Source organism: Mus musculus, chromosome 9 (assembly GCF_000001635.26).
Source record: "Mus musculus strain C57BL/6J chromosome 9, GRCm38.p6 C57BL/6J".
Taxonomy (NCBI): Eukaryota; Metazoa; Chordata; class Mammalia; order Rodentia; family Muridae; genus Mus; species Mus musculus.
In genome coordinates this window covers 31,838,446-31,853,997 of record NC_000075.6, presented here as the reverse complement: position 1 = coordinate 31,853,997, position 15,552 = coordinate 31,838,446, and the positions used below count along the sequence as shown (strand labels likewise).

The window sequence follows — 15,552 nt, the reverse complement described above, 5'->3', positions numbered from 1 at the left end:
TCTTTCGAGGTGCTGGCTGTGGAGGGAGGATGTTTAAACTTGACCTCATTTTATACACACACACACACACACACACACACACACACACGTATATGTATATATATGTATATATATATATTTATAGTCTTTTCTCATATATTACAACCAGACCAAAATTTCCCCTCCTTCTCCTCCCCCAACCACTCTCCCCCTTGCCTGTACATTTCCCCTCTCCCCCAGATCCACTCCCCACCCCGACCGCACTCCTCAGAGAAGAGCAGCCCTCCCAGGGACATCAACCAACCAAACTACAGTAAGACCAGGTATATATACCATCACGTCAAGGCAAAAAGGCAAACCAGTAGGAGGAAAACAGTTCCACAAGTAGGCAAAAGAGTCAGCTGCAGTCTTCGCTCCCATTGTTAGGGTCCCCTCAAGAGCACCAAGCTATGCATCTTTAATATATGTGCTGAGGTCCTAGGTCAAACCCCTACAGGCTCTCTGCAAATTCCGGGTCAGTTGATTCTATGGGCCCTGTTTTTGTGGTGTCCCTGACCCATCTGGTTCCTCTCATCTTTCTTCCTCCTCTGCAGGACTCCCTAAGCTCCGCCTAATGTTTGGCTGTGGTACTTTGCATCTGCCCCCATCAGTAGTTGGATGAAGTCACTCTGATCTTTTTGATGAGGATTGTGCCGGACTCCCAGTCCCAGCACACTCTTTAGGCAGGACAACCTGCAGGTTTTGTGACCAGGTTGGTGTCTTAATCCCTCCACTTGAGGCCTTGCCTAGTTATACAAGATGACCAGAGTAGGTCCTGTATCCCCATTACTAGGAGTCTCTGCTAGGGTTACTGTCATAGATGCCATAGAATTTCCATTGCACTAGATTTCCACTTCACTCCTGAAATGTCCCTCAATTCCAGCCATTTCTCCTGGTGTTTTCTCCTTCCTTCCCCCATCTGATCCTGCCTGTTCCCAACCCTACCCATTTGTAGTTAACCTGTGAAATCTATTCTACTCCCTGGGGGAGATCCTTACATCTTCCACTGAAGTCTTCCTTGTTGCTTAGGCTCCCTGGTTGACCTCATTTCTTAACCAGTTTCTTTAGAAATCAAAGAGGAAAACATACAAGCCTTCTCAACACCACCTTCTGGCCCATTCAAAGAACTCTGTTCTCCTCCTAGCAAGTACCCGCTAAGTACCTAGCTAAGTACCCGCTGGCAATAGTCATAAAAAAGAGATGTTTCTGTGCCCGAGTCCTTGAATGCAGGAGTCTTTAAACTTGGTGAGCATCAGGAAAAGCTCCCCTCCCAGGAAGTCTGATCTCAGGGACCTATGGCAGGGCTGGGGACAGGCCAGGTCATTTCGAAGCATGCTGCCTTCCACTGGCTCCCATCTCCCAGTGGTCTCTCTGTTGTGACACCAGAGCTCTCATAGTGCAGTCACGTTCTTGAAGTGCCACCTCTGAACGGTTTATATTAGGGAGGATGCCATAGACACACTTCACATCCAAACTAAACATCGCTGCTCCTCCGATAGCCACCTTAGCCTGTCCTGTGCAATGCAGGGATGAAAATAAAACATAACTTCTGCTTCTAGTGGGATTTGTTCTGTAGGGGGAGAGAGATGGGCCCAGGAAGTAGCAAGGGTGTGCAGAATGATTCGGTTATTTAGTTCGAGATAAGCCCCGCCCCCCCCCAAAAGTTCAGAGGTGAGTGTGGTGAAGATGGCCGCAGACAGAAGTTAAAACTGAAGGAGAGTGAAAGTCAAATAAATAGAGTAATTCTAAAGTTTCTGTAAGGCTCTACACACATGAAACTAATGGTGAAAATTGGGGGTGGGTGGGTGTTGTTCTCTAAAGGAACCGAGTTTGGGAGTGAGAGGTGCTGGGCCACATTCCCCTGGGTGCCCCTCCCTGCCCATCTGGGGCACGTCCCTTGGGTTCCTTTTCTTTTAAGTTCCACCACCTTCCTCTTTCCTCACCAATCACCATTGTGGAAATCAATGTCTCCTGAGCAGCAGAGTATTGTTTAAATTGGTTATCAGCAATCTTTGCATGAGTCATACGAATAACGAACTGACAACCTGTCCTCTCGGCCAGCACCACCCAGTCCCCGCCCCCCCGTGGGACGACCTGTGCACCCTGGGCTCTGACATCACCTGTTTTTCATCAGGCACTCTACTGCCGGTGCAGTTGCAGAGTACCTGATGATAGTAATCAGCCATACACTTCAAAATGGAAGTAACTCAGTAGATTTAACATCAGAGAACCTTCTAGGCAAGCCAAATTCAGGTCCCTTCCAGAGAGAAGAGAGCCAAGCTTTTAGTTTTGTTCATGTTAGCAACAGCAAGTGGACCAGTTAATTCATATCAGGTTGAAGTGACAAGCTGAGCTACTTGCATGTCCATGTGGTGGCTGTGAGGTGGGTGTAAGAAATGAAACCTAAAAGGCCTGTGAGAGGAGAAGGGGATGTTGAAGGGGCAGGAAGGATGAGGTGAGGAGTGCGAGGGGAGGCAGAGACGGAGGAAGGGAGGAAAGCCATCACAAACAATTGATGTTTGAAAATACTTAGTGAAGTTAACGCTTTATATGCTAATTAAAAATATCAATTAAAACACAGGGAACATAAAAATACTTTCAGTTGAGTCGTTGAGACAGACCTGAAAGCTAAGTTATACCGAATAGTCAGGGAAACCGAGGAAGGGTGGACATGCTGCCTCCGGAGCAGAGAAGAGGAGGTAGGGCTGTGTGGAAGAGGTGCCTGTAAGCTGGTTTCAGTGGATGGATGGCAGTGTGTCTAGCAATGGTGGGGAATGAGCTTCAGGCAGAAAGAAGGGGCAGAAGGAACTTCAGAATGGCGGGAGCCACACACAAGGCATGGCGTGCAGTTGAGTGTTGAGTTCAGACTCCCTCAGAACAGCAGGGCATTGTTGAGCTCTGGATTGCCTCATATATTTCCCTGCTAAAAACTCTTTCAAGGCTATCTCTTCAGGTACTGAGAAGGAAAGAAAAAGATAATTGGGTAATAAAGATGTCTCAAGGCTAGTAACCTAATTGGAACTGGAAAAAGATTAGCATTTGATTCTCAGACTTACTCTCGAGGCTGCCAAGGACAAAGCTGCCAAGAGCCAGATAGGATCTCTAACTAGTTTTGACTGGTCAGCATGTGTAACCTATAGCGGGTTGAGTAAATTTAACTTTGCACATGAGATGGGATGCTTATCCCATATTCTGTTTTTGGAGATCCACAGCATTTGTATCAGGCCGATAATGTCTCACTTTTCAGTGGTCTGCAGTATTAACGCTCAGTTCTCTTCTGAAAGCGGACCCAACCGCACTCCAGAATGTGGAAAGACTATGGTGTCACACGTGGGTGTCACTTGATTTTACATTGTTTCCAGAGAGTGAACAGTTCAGGGAAACTGTTACCAGTTATGACCCTGGACAGGTTACTGTATGTCTCTTTGGTAAAGTCTCACATCTACTTCACAGAGTTGTGCTATCTGAAATGCCACCTACAAATACCTAGGCTAGTGCTTGCCACATGGGATGCTGAGAAGGGAATTTTAGCTATTGTGGATTTTAGTGTTTATTGTCAACAAAATCCATGTTTTCAAAGAATCTAAACTTTTAGAGGCCATGATAGGAAGGTGAAAGTGAATTTCTACAGGCTTCTAGGACCCCCCTCAAGTTCTCTTTCAGTCGAGAGGAGTCCTGAGTACATGGACCATGGGGTCATCAGGCTGGGACAAACAGCAAATGTGATTGGCAATGCTATGGGAGAGATTCATGTCGGAGAGCCCAGACTTTTATCTCAGCATCATCGATTCAGTGGTCCCAACTGTGCTGGAGAGGAGAGGGGAGAGAAAAACAAACGGTCCCCAAGTTCACAAGCCTGGCTTCTGGTAGGAGAGTGTGGACAAATAGGGAACAGAATGGTCAGTGGTGAGTTTTATGAGCTCCTATACATTAAGCAGAAAGAAATGCTGGTAAGGATGCTAGATTGGAGACGTTTGGAGTCTTACATTTAAGTCCAGCGCCCCCCTTGGCTCGCCTTGATCCCTGCGAACACTTTCTGTCTGGAAGGGGGAAGTAAAGAAGATGCACCCTTCTTACTGTCATCCTATTCTCTCAGAGGTAACTGCCTGAACCCCATCTCAATACCTCAGGAAGAAAGCAAGACGAGCCATCTTGACATCTTCATCCATGTTCAAATGCCTAGATGTAGGGTCCGGAGGAGGACTGCAGATCAATGGGGCTAATGAAGTGCCACACCCTAGGTGTTTTTGTGAGAGACAGAGAGAAGCACATGACCTCATGCCCAGTGGGTTGCCTGGCCTCTCTGGACTAAGGAACAACCTGTGTCTAGGAATCGGTGGGGAAGCAAGCCCCTGGAGAGGGCTGCAGGGTGCTTGTGAGTGTGCAGGCCTGGTGCAGGGCGGGTTCCGGATAATTGCACGTCTCAGGTGCGCTGGGAGGCAGGGGGCCAGAGGTCGATGGGGAAAGCAGCCAGGAGGGTAGTTATCTCCTAATTATTGCTTGCACTGGAATGTTTTATTCCATTTAGAAAATGGTCTGATTGTTTTGACTTTTTTTTTTTTTTTCATGCTGTAGGAAAACAGCCAGGTGGGGTAGATCCAAGCTGTGTGGGTGGTGTTCTGTAATTGCTGGGCTGGACTTTCTTTTGCCAATTAGATGGCTTCCTGAGACCTGCCCTTTTCTAACTTGATTACTGCATGGAGCAACTGCTTTTTGTATAACCTCTTTCATACCCAGTGGAACTGCTTTCAACAGGAAGATTCTGTCTTGGCACAGTCAGGCACTTTCAAAAGCATTGACATCAAGATCAGATACTGACATACCCAAGAAGGAACACACGGGTGTCTTCTCTCCAGAGTTAGTGTCTATACCTTGTTGAAGGTCACTTCATACCTCCCTTTGAGCTGTCTGGAGGGTTCAAATAAGTCAAGAAGAATTGCAGGTGGAAAGAGATGTTGGTTGAGACTATACAGTTTTCCTGGCTCTTGTACGCCAAAAATTAACTCAAAACAAATCACAGATCTACATAAGAACTAAAACCATAAAAGCCTTAGAAGAGAACATAAGTAAATATTCTTGGCTTAGGGTTAAACAATGCCTTTCTATGTACAACACAAAAATCGCTAGGGACAGAAAAATTAAGTTGGATCTTATGAGAATTAAAAACTTTTCTGCTGTGAAGGATACCATCACCAAGTGAAAAGACAAGAGAGAGAGAGAGAGAGAGAGAGAGAGAGAGAGAGAGGAAAAGAGAGCCCTCAGCATGGTAAGAGATATTTTTAAATGTTCTATCTGATAAGGGACATGAATTAGATTATTTTTAAGAATCTCTCATACTCTACTCTAAGGAGACAATTCAAACAGACAAATTGATGTGTGCATGGTCTGCCCTGAGATCATATGCACAAAAGAAGCAGTATACAGGTTGAGCAGGCTGTACTTGCATACTTATGTACAATGTATCTCAACAATTAAGAAAGAGAAGAAGGCCATGAATCTGAAAGAGAGACCAACATGGGGAGGGGTAGACGGGAGCAGTTGGAGGAAGGGAAGGAGGAAGTGATATCATTATCTTTAATTAGAATTTATTTTTAAAAAGATCACATGAAAAGCTGCTCAGCGTTGTTAGCCATTAGGGAACTGCAAATGAAACCCACACTGAGACCCTCCTTCGCACTAGCTAGGACGGCCATAATCAGGAAGGATTGATTACAAGCATTGGTGAGGAAGTGGAGACCTGGAATCCACATGCATGGTTGGTTGGAATGTCCAGTGGCACGGCTACATTAGCAAGAGTCCCCAGAATGTTAATCATAGAGTTGGCACACTCCATTTCTGGTACAGACCGGAAAGAGGCTCGAGCAGAAACTTGAAGCAGTGTCTATTCACCCATGCTCATGACAGCATTATTCACTGAGGAGCCTAAAGGTGGGTGTGATCTGAGTGTCTGTCAGCTGATAAGGGAGGGAGTCAGCAAACTGATACAGACATACGGTGAATATTACTTTCTGAATGTGCTAAAACATAGACGGACTTTAAGGATGCTGGGCCGAGTGAAGCAAAGCAAAGGCCACAGGTTATGGTTCTGCCTATGTGGAAAGACGGCTGATCACCGAGGTGCAGGGTGATGATTTGGTGCTAATGGGTATAAGGTTTCCATTGGCGATGAGGAAACATGATCCAAAATTGCACTGAGTGATAGCTGCCCAAGTTAGCAATTATGCTAAACATTGTTAAATTGGGCAGTTTAAATATATGAAGCATGAGTGCAAATTATATCTCAAAGCTGTTTTAATAAGAACTTAAGGCTTGATGAGTTACTGCACTCATTCTTGAAGTTCAGCCCAAGGAGGTCCTCTTCTGGTTTTGAAGAAGGAAACAGAGTCAATAAATACCCAGTGTCTACATAGAAAGGTCTTGGTCAGGAGAGATTTGTCCTTACGGAGCTTCTGTGCAAACGGAGAAGGGGAACAGTGAGTTGGAGATGTTCTCTAGTCTGGATCTAGAGTGGCCTCAAAGGTCCATGTGCAGGAAGAGGGCTCCATCCCTAGCCTGTAATGCTGTCAGCAGTGGAGGAAAGTTAAAGGCTTTAAGAAATAGAGCCCAGCGGAAGGAAGTTAGGTCATTGGAAAGTAGACACTGAGACCCCAGCTCCTCCTTTGTTTCTCTTTGCTTCCTGATCCCATGAAACCAGCAACTGGTTCCGTTCTTCCACGTGATAATCTGACTTCAGTGTATGTCCAAAAGTAGTGGGGCAACCATGAAGTAAAATCCTAACCCGTGAGGGAAAAATACATGTGGCCAAACCTTGTGGCTTTGCTCTCTGGAGGGAAACTACACATTGCTGTGTAAGGGTGGACCAGGAGCCGGGTGGAGGGATTTCATGGATTCAATAACTTTTCTTCCCCCCCCCCCCCCACATAGGTCCTTAAAGGTGGACAGGAAGCACCCACAAAACCTAAGGGGCGCCCTAAGAAGAATTCCATTCCCACATCAGAGGAGATTGAAGCTGAAGAGAAGATGAACAGCCAGGCTCAGAGCCAGGAGCTGCTGGAATCCTCGGAGAGACAGGAGGAGCCCTGTGATACCCAGGAGCCCAAAGCGTGCCTTGTCCCCTTGGAGGTGGCAGAACCTATTCACCAGCCCCAGGAGTTATCAGAAGCTTCCTCTGAACCCCCACCATTAAGCTAAAATAAAGTTCTTTGAGGGGAAGGGGGAGCTGGGAAGAAGGGAAGAGAGAGGCAAGGAGAATGAGGGAGAGAAGACCTCTAAAGACTAGTAACGTGGGTAGAGGAGCACTTCTGGTCTCCCACGTCCCAGCGTCATTTTCATCGGAAGCATTTGATGAAGACTCGATTGTGTGGGACTTAACCTTCTTGCAAGGCTGTGTTAGGCACAGATACCCTTCTGTAAGGGAGATAGCGCCTTGGATCTGATTGCCCAGGCTTGGGTGATAGCTGCAGGGCTGGCTACAGCAGCTCCGCTGGCCTGCAGCAAGGGCTGCTCTTCTCCCTCCTTGCTCTCCTCTGGGCAACAGGTCAGCCAAGCAGAGAGAGGTAGGTGGAAGTGCTCGGGAGACCTGCCCAGACTCCTTGCTGACTCGGCGCTTATTTCTGTAGTTTTAAGAGAATTGAATTTTTTTTTTTTTGAGGGTGGGGTCGGGTGGGGAAAGCTGTTAAAGGCAGACAAAAAAGAAGAAAAAAAGAAAAGAAAAAAAAAGGAGTTGGAGGGAGTTGTGAGTTACGAGGGACATCTCAGAGCCCTGCTTGTCTGTTTGGAGACCCCTGTGCCTTTGCGCCTTTATGAGACGGTCAGGTGCCGACAGACCTGATGGTCTTTGGCTTCCCTGCTTCGTGAAGTTGCCCTCCTGGAAGCTGCAAATGCAGATATGTTAAGATAACTTTTATTTTTTAATTAAAAATACATCTTTCAGGAGGATTGTCTTGTTTGCTTGTTCATTTGTTGGTTTGTTTAGAGAAGTGTCCGATGGAGAGAGAGGTAGTCACTCTCTTTGGATCTTTCTTTTCCCATCTACAAAGCAAAAGGCCGGGCCACACCACGAGCGCCTAAGGACGGGAGTCACTGAAGTGCTGCGGTGGTCACGAGCAGCTGGGCTGCCCCCACCAAGCTAATCCATGGCCAGCAGCTGCACAGATGGGGGCTTCAATTTTAAACGTTGTGTATTTTAAAAATATATACTTATTTATTTTATTTTTATGTGTGTGCGGACGTTTGTGTGTGTGTGTGTGTGTGTGTGTGTGTGTGTGTGTGTGTTGCATGTTCATGCCACTGTGTGTGGAGGCCAGAGGACAAATTATGGAAGTCAGCTCTACCTTTCTACCATGTAGATCCTGGTAATTCAACACAAGCCATCAGGCGTGGAGGCAGGTGACTTTACCCAATCAGCTGTCTTGCAGGCTGGCCCTATCGAATAGCTAAATGAGAGAAAAGCTTTTTGAGGTCAAAACTATAAAGATAAGCCTTGCTTCTATCCAAACCTTTCAGCCCCGGTATTGGTTTCACATTTGTTCCCCAGCTTTTCTTGGTTAAGTATCCAACTTGTGAGAAAAGAAGACTTAAAAATGGACTACCCAGCTGTGCCAAGGCCCTAGGGCTGGTGCCCAGTGGAAGTGCTTTCTTACATGCAAGGGGCCTGTAAGCATCAGAGGAAGACAAACAAAAGGTAGTATCCATCCCTCACTTTCAGCAAGACCAGGAAGCCCTGGGCACCGAATATCACAAGGGAGGGTTCGTTTGGCTTTCATACACTCTGGTGGTGAGGCCTGATTTTTCAGGGTCACCTATAAGGTTGTTTCCCTGTGATGCCCTTCAGGACCTACTTAGTGGCTGGCCAGTCATCCATTACTGTCACCTCTACCAATATGTAGGCTTGGAAGCTAGCAGACAGCTACTAACAGAGTCCCAGCTACTGTCTCTGTGAAACAGTCATACAACACACTTCAGAGCCAAGCAGACAAAAATCTGCCCCTGTGCAGCCATCTGGCTCCTTGTATCTGTCCGTTGACAAGCAGTCAGGGCAACCACACAGCTTTGATGCCACCAAGGCCCACCTCACATCTTTGCTGCTGAGAAAAGCAGAGGAAGAGGTCTTTCTTTTTACTCCCGTGAACAGACAAAGGGGTTAAGGATTGGCCTCCGAGAACCAGTTTGTGTAGACCACACCCACTGCCTGTGTGAGGTGGCTTGTAGCAAGTGTGCAGAAAGCTGTCTTCCTCACCTCTGCCCACTCCACAGTACAGAATTTACCAGGTGGTGTCACAACAAACCAAAGAAGGCGTACAATGGCCAGAGTAAGCATGTGAATGGGGCTAGGCAGACTCTGAGAGCCGTTCTATTCTCACTGTAGGAGACATCTGCCTCTGAGGTGCCTCTGTGTGTGTGTGTGTGTGTGTGTGTGTGTGTGTGATCTCTGTGAGGGTCTTTTGCCCTAGAAGCCCATGATATTCTTAATTGTCTGACAGCAGTTGTGACCGTACGGACCTGTGTGTGCACACACATGCCGGGCTCCAGGTGCTTCTGACTCCAGCTTACTCCTTGGCCCTCCCTCTGTGGTTTGTTTCTTGCCTGGAGGGGTTGAAGACATTTCATTGGTCGATTTAAGACCTGGGATTATCTTCGCTTGTGTTTGGTAAGGCCCAGCCCAAGGGTACCTCCACCTACAAGCTCATGGCTTATCCTCCAGCCTAAGATGTGCGTGTTTCTTTTTTCTTTTTCTTTATTTTCTGGTGAATCAAAGATGGGCCAGCCTGAGCATTCATTATTGTTTTTTAACTGACAAATACAAATTATTCATACTTAAGGTATACCTGATATTTTAAAATCTGCACAGCATGTAGAACGGCTCCATTGGGCAAATTGGCCTCTGTGTTATCTCATATACCATTTATTTTGTGGTCAGAATATGAAAACCTACTTTCAGCAATTTTTCATCACATAATACTCTGAAACCTGTAATCACTGTGTTGTACAATAGATCACTTTTGAACCTATTCATCATAACCCAAAATTTTTTTATTGGATATCTTCTTTATTTACATTTCAAGTGTTATTCCCTTTCCTGGATACCCCTCTGAAAAACACCCTCCCCTACCCTCTTCCCCCTCGCCCTGCTTACCAACCCACCCACTCCTGCTTTCTGGCCCTGGCATTTCCCATCACTGGGGCATAAAACCTTCATAGGACAAAGGGCCTTTCCTCCCATTGATGTCTGACTAGGCCATCCTCTGCTGCATATGCAGCTGGGGCCGTGAGTCCCACCATATGTGCTCTTTGGTTGGTGGCTTAGTCCTGGGAGCCCTGGGGGTCCTGGCTAGTTCATCTTGTTGTTCCTCCTATGGGGCTGCAAACCCCTTCAGCTCCATGGGTACTTTCTCTAGCTCCTCCATTGGGGACGCTATGCTCAGTGCAATGGATGGCTGTGAGCATCCACCTCTGTATTTGTGAGGCAGAAATTTTTATTTAATAAAATATTAATTTTTATTTTATGTGCATTGATATTTGACCTGCATGTATGTCTGTATGAGGGTGTGGGACCCTCTGGAGTCGCAGACAGTTGTAAGGTACCATGTGGGTATTGGGAATTGAACCTGTGTCCTCTGGAAGAGCAGTCAGTACTCTTAACCACAGAGCCATCTCTCCAACCCCATGAAATCTTTACCCAGCATCTCTCCATTCCATCCTGAACATGTAATTACCATGGTTACACTCTACTTCTATCATAGCCTCAACTTCCTTAGCATCTACGTACACGTAAGAACATGTTGTGGTTGTCTTCTGTAGCTGTCCTCCCTTTCCCATGTAAGATGCTGACATTCCGGTCCATTTATTTTCTCTCAAGTGATAAGACTTCCTTCACTTTTGTGCCAAATAGTACTGTGGCCATGTACCAGTTTCTTTACCCACCTGCCAGTTGGATCCTTCGATTGACACCCATCTCTGCTATTGAGAGGAGTGCTGACATGAACATGAGCATGCAGTCGTCTCTTTCTCCAGCAGTGGAAAGCCTTTTGCTTCTGCTTTTTCTGGAAGCCCAGCCCTGCTCTTCCTCTGGCTTTCTCCTTCTCTTTTCACATAGTTCCCAGGCACTGTGATATACATTCAGGTACCAGCTTCAGAAGTTTCCTCAGGAATGTCGCAGTAGGTAAGTTGTTCTAAGCTATTCTGGAACAAATTACTGATCAACTCCCCCTGGCATTGGCTTGTCCCCGCTGCGTTTCTTGGTGACTCTTTTATTCCATGGTTTTCCATTTGCAGGCCTTGCTAAGTGAGTGCATTGCCCTTCTCTGGGATACACAGCAATGGCCACCGAGGGTTCAGATTTTAATGTGAGTGATGGTCATTGCTCAATTTTTGAAGTTTTCCGGAAGAAGAGAAAGAGCTTAGGCAAGTCTTTAAGAATCTGGAGCAGCTGACCATAGAGACTTTTCTCTGTAAGAGTGACTCTGCTCTGGCAAGCTTGGAGAGAGCCTATTTACACACATTTCTTTTTTCGACTTCCTGCTGTCCAGTTAGATTGTAAAGTGGGTGGAGTCTTTCAGTTTTATATAAGCCCATTAACCAGAGAAAGATCAAGGTTGTTTTCTGGATCTTGCATGTCTCAGGGGCTAAGCTGAGGACCAAGCACCCCTGCAGAGTCTTCCTCATAAGCATGGCTCCACTTTCCCAGATGAGGGCCTATGGAGGGCAAGCTGTTGGCTTCAATGAGGGTTTCTTACAGGGTCTCCCTGGCTCTCTCTTACCCTGTGCATTTTTTTTTCTGGTAGAAAACAAACTCCTGCTGTAGAACCCACTGTCGGCTCTCAGTAATGTTCATAATGTTCACTTAACGACGTGACTGTGCTCTGGGTCACTGTGTGTGCCAGATGGTGCCCATGCTATCTTTAAAGATTTGCTAAGATATACCCAACCACACAGAATTCAGTAATGCATTGACTCTCACAGCATGAGCTATCATCCCTCAAACTCATCTAAATAGGTTTATCAGAAGCATATCTTAAGTAGATCAGTTTGGACTTTTCTCTCCTGCCCATGTCTATGGCTAGGTCAAGACCAAACCCTCTGAAAATTGTCTGTAGGTCCTTCCTTACTCTCATCCCTCCATCTGTCTGAAAGGAACCAGAGAGGGGACAGAATCTGTTGGGGGCAGAGCTGAAATGCACTGTTTGCAGAAACTCTCCTTTTGGGGTTTCTGCACACTTTGTTGCCTGCACTGGCTAATACCTGGAGGATCTGGTGGCTTTGATCCCCTTCCGAGATCCCCACTGCTCTCTCCTTGGTTCTGCTTGATGCTTGCTGTGCCCCTCCCAGGCACAGAGGCATCCCTCTTTCTTGGATCAGGCAACTCTGTCTCTGAGACCCTGGATGTCAATGGGCTCTGTGCCCAAGAGACAGTCTCCTTTCTGTTCTCTCTTACACCGCAGCAGGGCAGGGAGAAACCACCTTCTCTTAAGAGTGCTCCTAACTAACCCTGCCTCTCTCCGGTCCAACCTGTTCACTCTTCCTCCACTCTTCTTAATGCATCTTTTGTGACTGCCGCTTCGTCCTGCCATTTTCCCAAGAAGGACACGGATTCTTTTTTTGTTCCTCTATTAGAGCATAAATCCCTCGAGGCTGTTTTTCAGTGGCTAGAGGCTGGCACTTCCTCTTTCTCTGCTGAGGTCTCCAAAGGTTTGCAGCTGCGCAGTTAGCAGGTCTGTGTTCTCCTGGCTTCCTGCTTAGTTAATGTTGTTGTTGTTGTTGTTATTGGATTTAAGGAATTTGCACTGCTTGCTTCCATGAAACCCGAAGCCCCTCATCACAAAGTACCTCCCCTGGACCCCGGCCATCCTCAGTGCAGCAGGTCTGTCCATGGGCTGTGGGTTGTGTACCTTTCTCAGAGACAAGAAGACAAAGAAAAGAGCTTCATTGTCTACTGAAATTCTCCCAGAACCCAAGAAAAAATGCTAGGTCATTTTCCCCTGGGGAAGCTATTCATAAAGAAGGGTGACAGAGACTCCACATTTGAAGGACCCAGGGAGCAAGGGCAAAGGCTATGGATTGTGCTACCTCCTTCTGGAAAAAGAGTGGGCCGGGCTTTGAAGATATCCCCAAAGTACTTTCCATCAAGAGTCCTGGGCAGTGTGTGGCCTGGGGAAAGGCAACGCCTACTGAGTATTTATCTAAAACCAAAATTAGAATCATTCTAGGACAAACTGATACTGGGTAGCAGGTGGAGAGTCATGAGGCTGCGTGGCCTGTGATACCAAGGACTGGAGTGGGAAGATGAATCCCAGAATGGGATAGCATGGCTAGAGGCAAAGGCAAAAGGGTCTGAGCCATCCCTGTGGGCTTGGCTTTAGGATGGAGCCAAGCTCCATAGTGCGGAATGAACAACAGCTAGGGGCATTCTTTCCATTTTGCAGTGGAAGGTGCTAGAGACGGCAGTGATCCGAAAGAGGTCTCAGTGCCCGGAGAACCAGAAGCAAAGCCATTCGTGGCTTTGGAGGGCCAGGAGCAGCTAGCCATAGACCATAGCCTCAATCCAGCAAGCATTTTAAACTTTTTTTTTTTTTTTTAGTTTAGTCCTGAAATAGCACTAAGTAGAGGCTAAGGGTGGACAATGAGAAAAAGAAAGACTGGCTCTACCCTCAAACCTATTCAAATATTAAAGGAATTTCCATTTCCCTGTGTGACGGCATTCTTTCTGGACAAGGAAGGTGATTCATGGCAGATACGCCCCAAAGCATGTCCTTAGCGTGCTAGGCTGGCTAAGAAAGGGTCAAGGTAGGCAGGCCCCTTGTGCCCCTGGAATGGTGATTAGCCCTAGAGCAAGAGGTGCTTGTCAAGTTCACCTGAATATGTCTCTAATCCCAGTTTGTTCTCAAATCCTGGGTGGAGGGTGATTTGGAGTGGGCAGAAAAAGCCTGGTAATGCCATTTTTAATCCGGGTGTGGACCACACCATGGTTCAGCACCAGTCTGGCTTTGTCTCCTTGCATTTATTTGGCTTTTGCCTCTCTGATGGGCAGTGGACAGCACGACCCTTCCTGCTCCATTTCCCACCCACCATTCACAGTCCGTCCAGGTGTGCTTTCACATTGGCCTCTACCTGGCTGCTTTGGACTGGCCCTCAGGTCAGCCAGGCCTGGGAGGAGCGGGACTGGGGGGGGGGGAGGTAGGGGTGGGGACACCCTGCTTTCTAAGGGGCTGTGTAAATCAGTGTGACAGGCTCCGTTCATGCCTGCCAGTCTGCCTGACTCCTTTCTTTCCCAAACCCTCTTCCCGTGTGTTTATTTTGGTTTCGGATTTATTAGACACACAGTTAAAGTGCCCGTTTAACTCTGCAAACTGTCATCATGTCTACCTCATGAATAAGATCATTCACGGACAAAACCCTTTAAACACTTTTTTTTTTTTTTTGAAAGAAGGTGGGGGAGGTACTGGGGAGAGGAAATAGTGCCCCAGGTCAGTGAGGAGGCCAAGAACAGCCGAAACCCAAGCAGAGGCCCCTCCTACAGCTCAAGAATGTAACAAGGGCCCTCAGAGGTGCCTGGATTTACCCTGTTCATCAAGACGTGTGTCATCTCTCCCTCACATGCTGGGGTCCAGAGTTCATTCCTTTGTCTCGCCTGCTAGAGAACACACAGTTTGAGACAGGCTGAGGGGTGGCTGTGCACCTGCTCAAAAATGCCTGCCAAGATCCTCAAGACGTGTCAGGGGTTGAATCCTCAACCCTTTGGGAGCAGAAACCAGCTCTCTTGATCCAAACTCCCAGTGTTCTTTGAGGCTTTTCCTCCTTCGAGTAGCCTTTCTTCCCCGGGCACCTGGATTCTCATTCATACAAATTGCTTGACTGAAAGAAACAACGTCCAGGTCTGCTGACTTTTTAATGCATCCCGACAGTGTGCCAGGGATTAGGTAGCTTGCACAGCTACCTCACATAGCTGGAACTCCACTCGTTCACTACACTTGCTGTTGGCACCTTGCTCATAGGGAGGCTGATCTTAGGACAAAGTTGAGCTAGGCTGATCCCAGGACAAAGCATAGAGGCTGCCAGGCCCTGTGAACCCTGGCCCTTCCTACAAACACAGCTGATATACATTCTTTGTAGATTGGGGTACAATTTGCCCCCCTCAAATGGCATGTCCAGGTTTCTTCTCATCTCTTCTGATGCATGTCCGGAGGCTTAAAAGTTTAAGGGGCACTGAAGTGGGTTGTCATTTTCAGGAACTTTGGAAGCAGGTGTTAATATTTGGATGAACATGGAGGAAGGAGTCATATCTGAGGCTCTGTAAGAGGCTTGCCTACTCTGAATGTTCAAGGATGTGGCCACTTACACCAGGTTGGGAAGAAATGTGTGAGGAAGATGTCGGACTTGGATGTTGTCCTGGGGACCACTAAAATACAAAGTCCCTTGTTACAGAGGCCATTCTTCTTCAGATGTCCTTGGAATGACCTCTGAAGTCCCAGAAGCCTTGGTGACCTGGTCCCACTCGCAACATCACCTTGTTCCTGTCCCTCAGTCACCCCAGGGCTC

The 15,552-nt window shown here is 47.1% G+C and overlaps 1 protein-coding gene across 1 annotated transcript in view; it reads left to right on the top strand.

Annotated features, from left to right (window-relative positions):
• The window catches only part of Barx2 (BarH-like homeobox 2), a 67,242-nt gene extending 59,288 nt beyond the window's left edge, over positions 1-7,954 (top strand). The window contains exon 4 of the mRNA NM_013800.2: positions 6,943-7,954. Within this exon, the coding sequence (NP_038828.2) occupies positions 6,943-7,209 (267 nt within the window). The 3' untranslated portion in view covers positions 7,210-7,954. The remainder of the gene's footprint in view (positions 1-6,942) is intronic.
• The last annotated feature ends 7,598 nt before the right edge of the window (positions 7,955-15,552 follow it).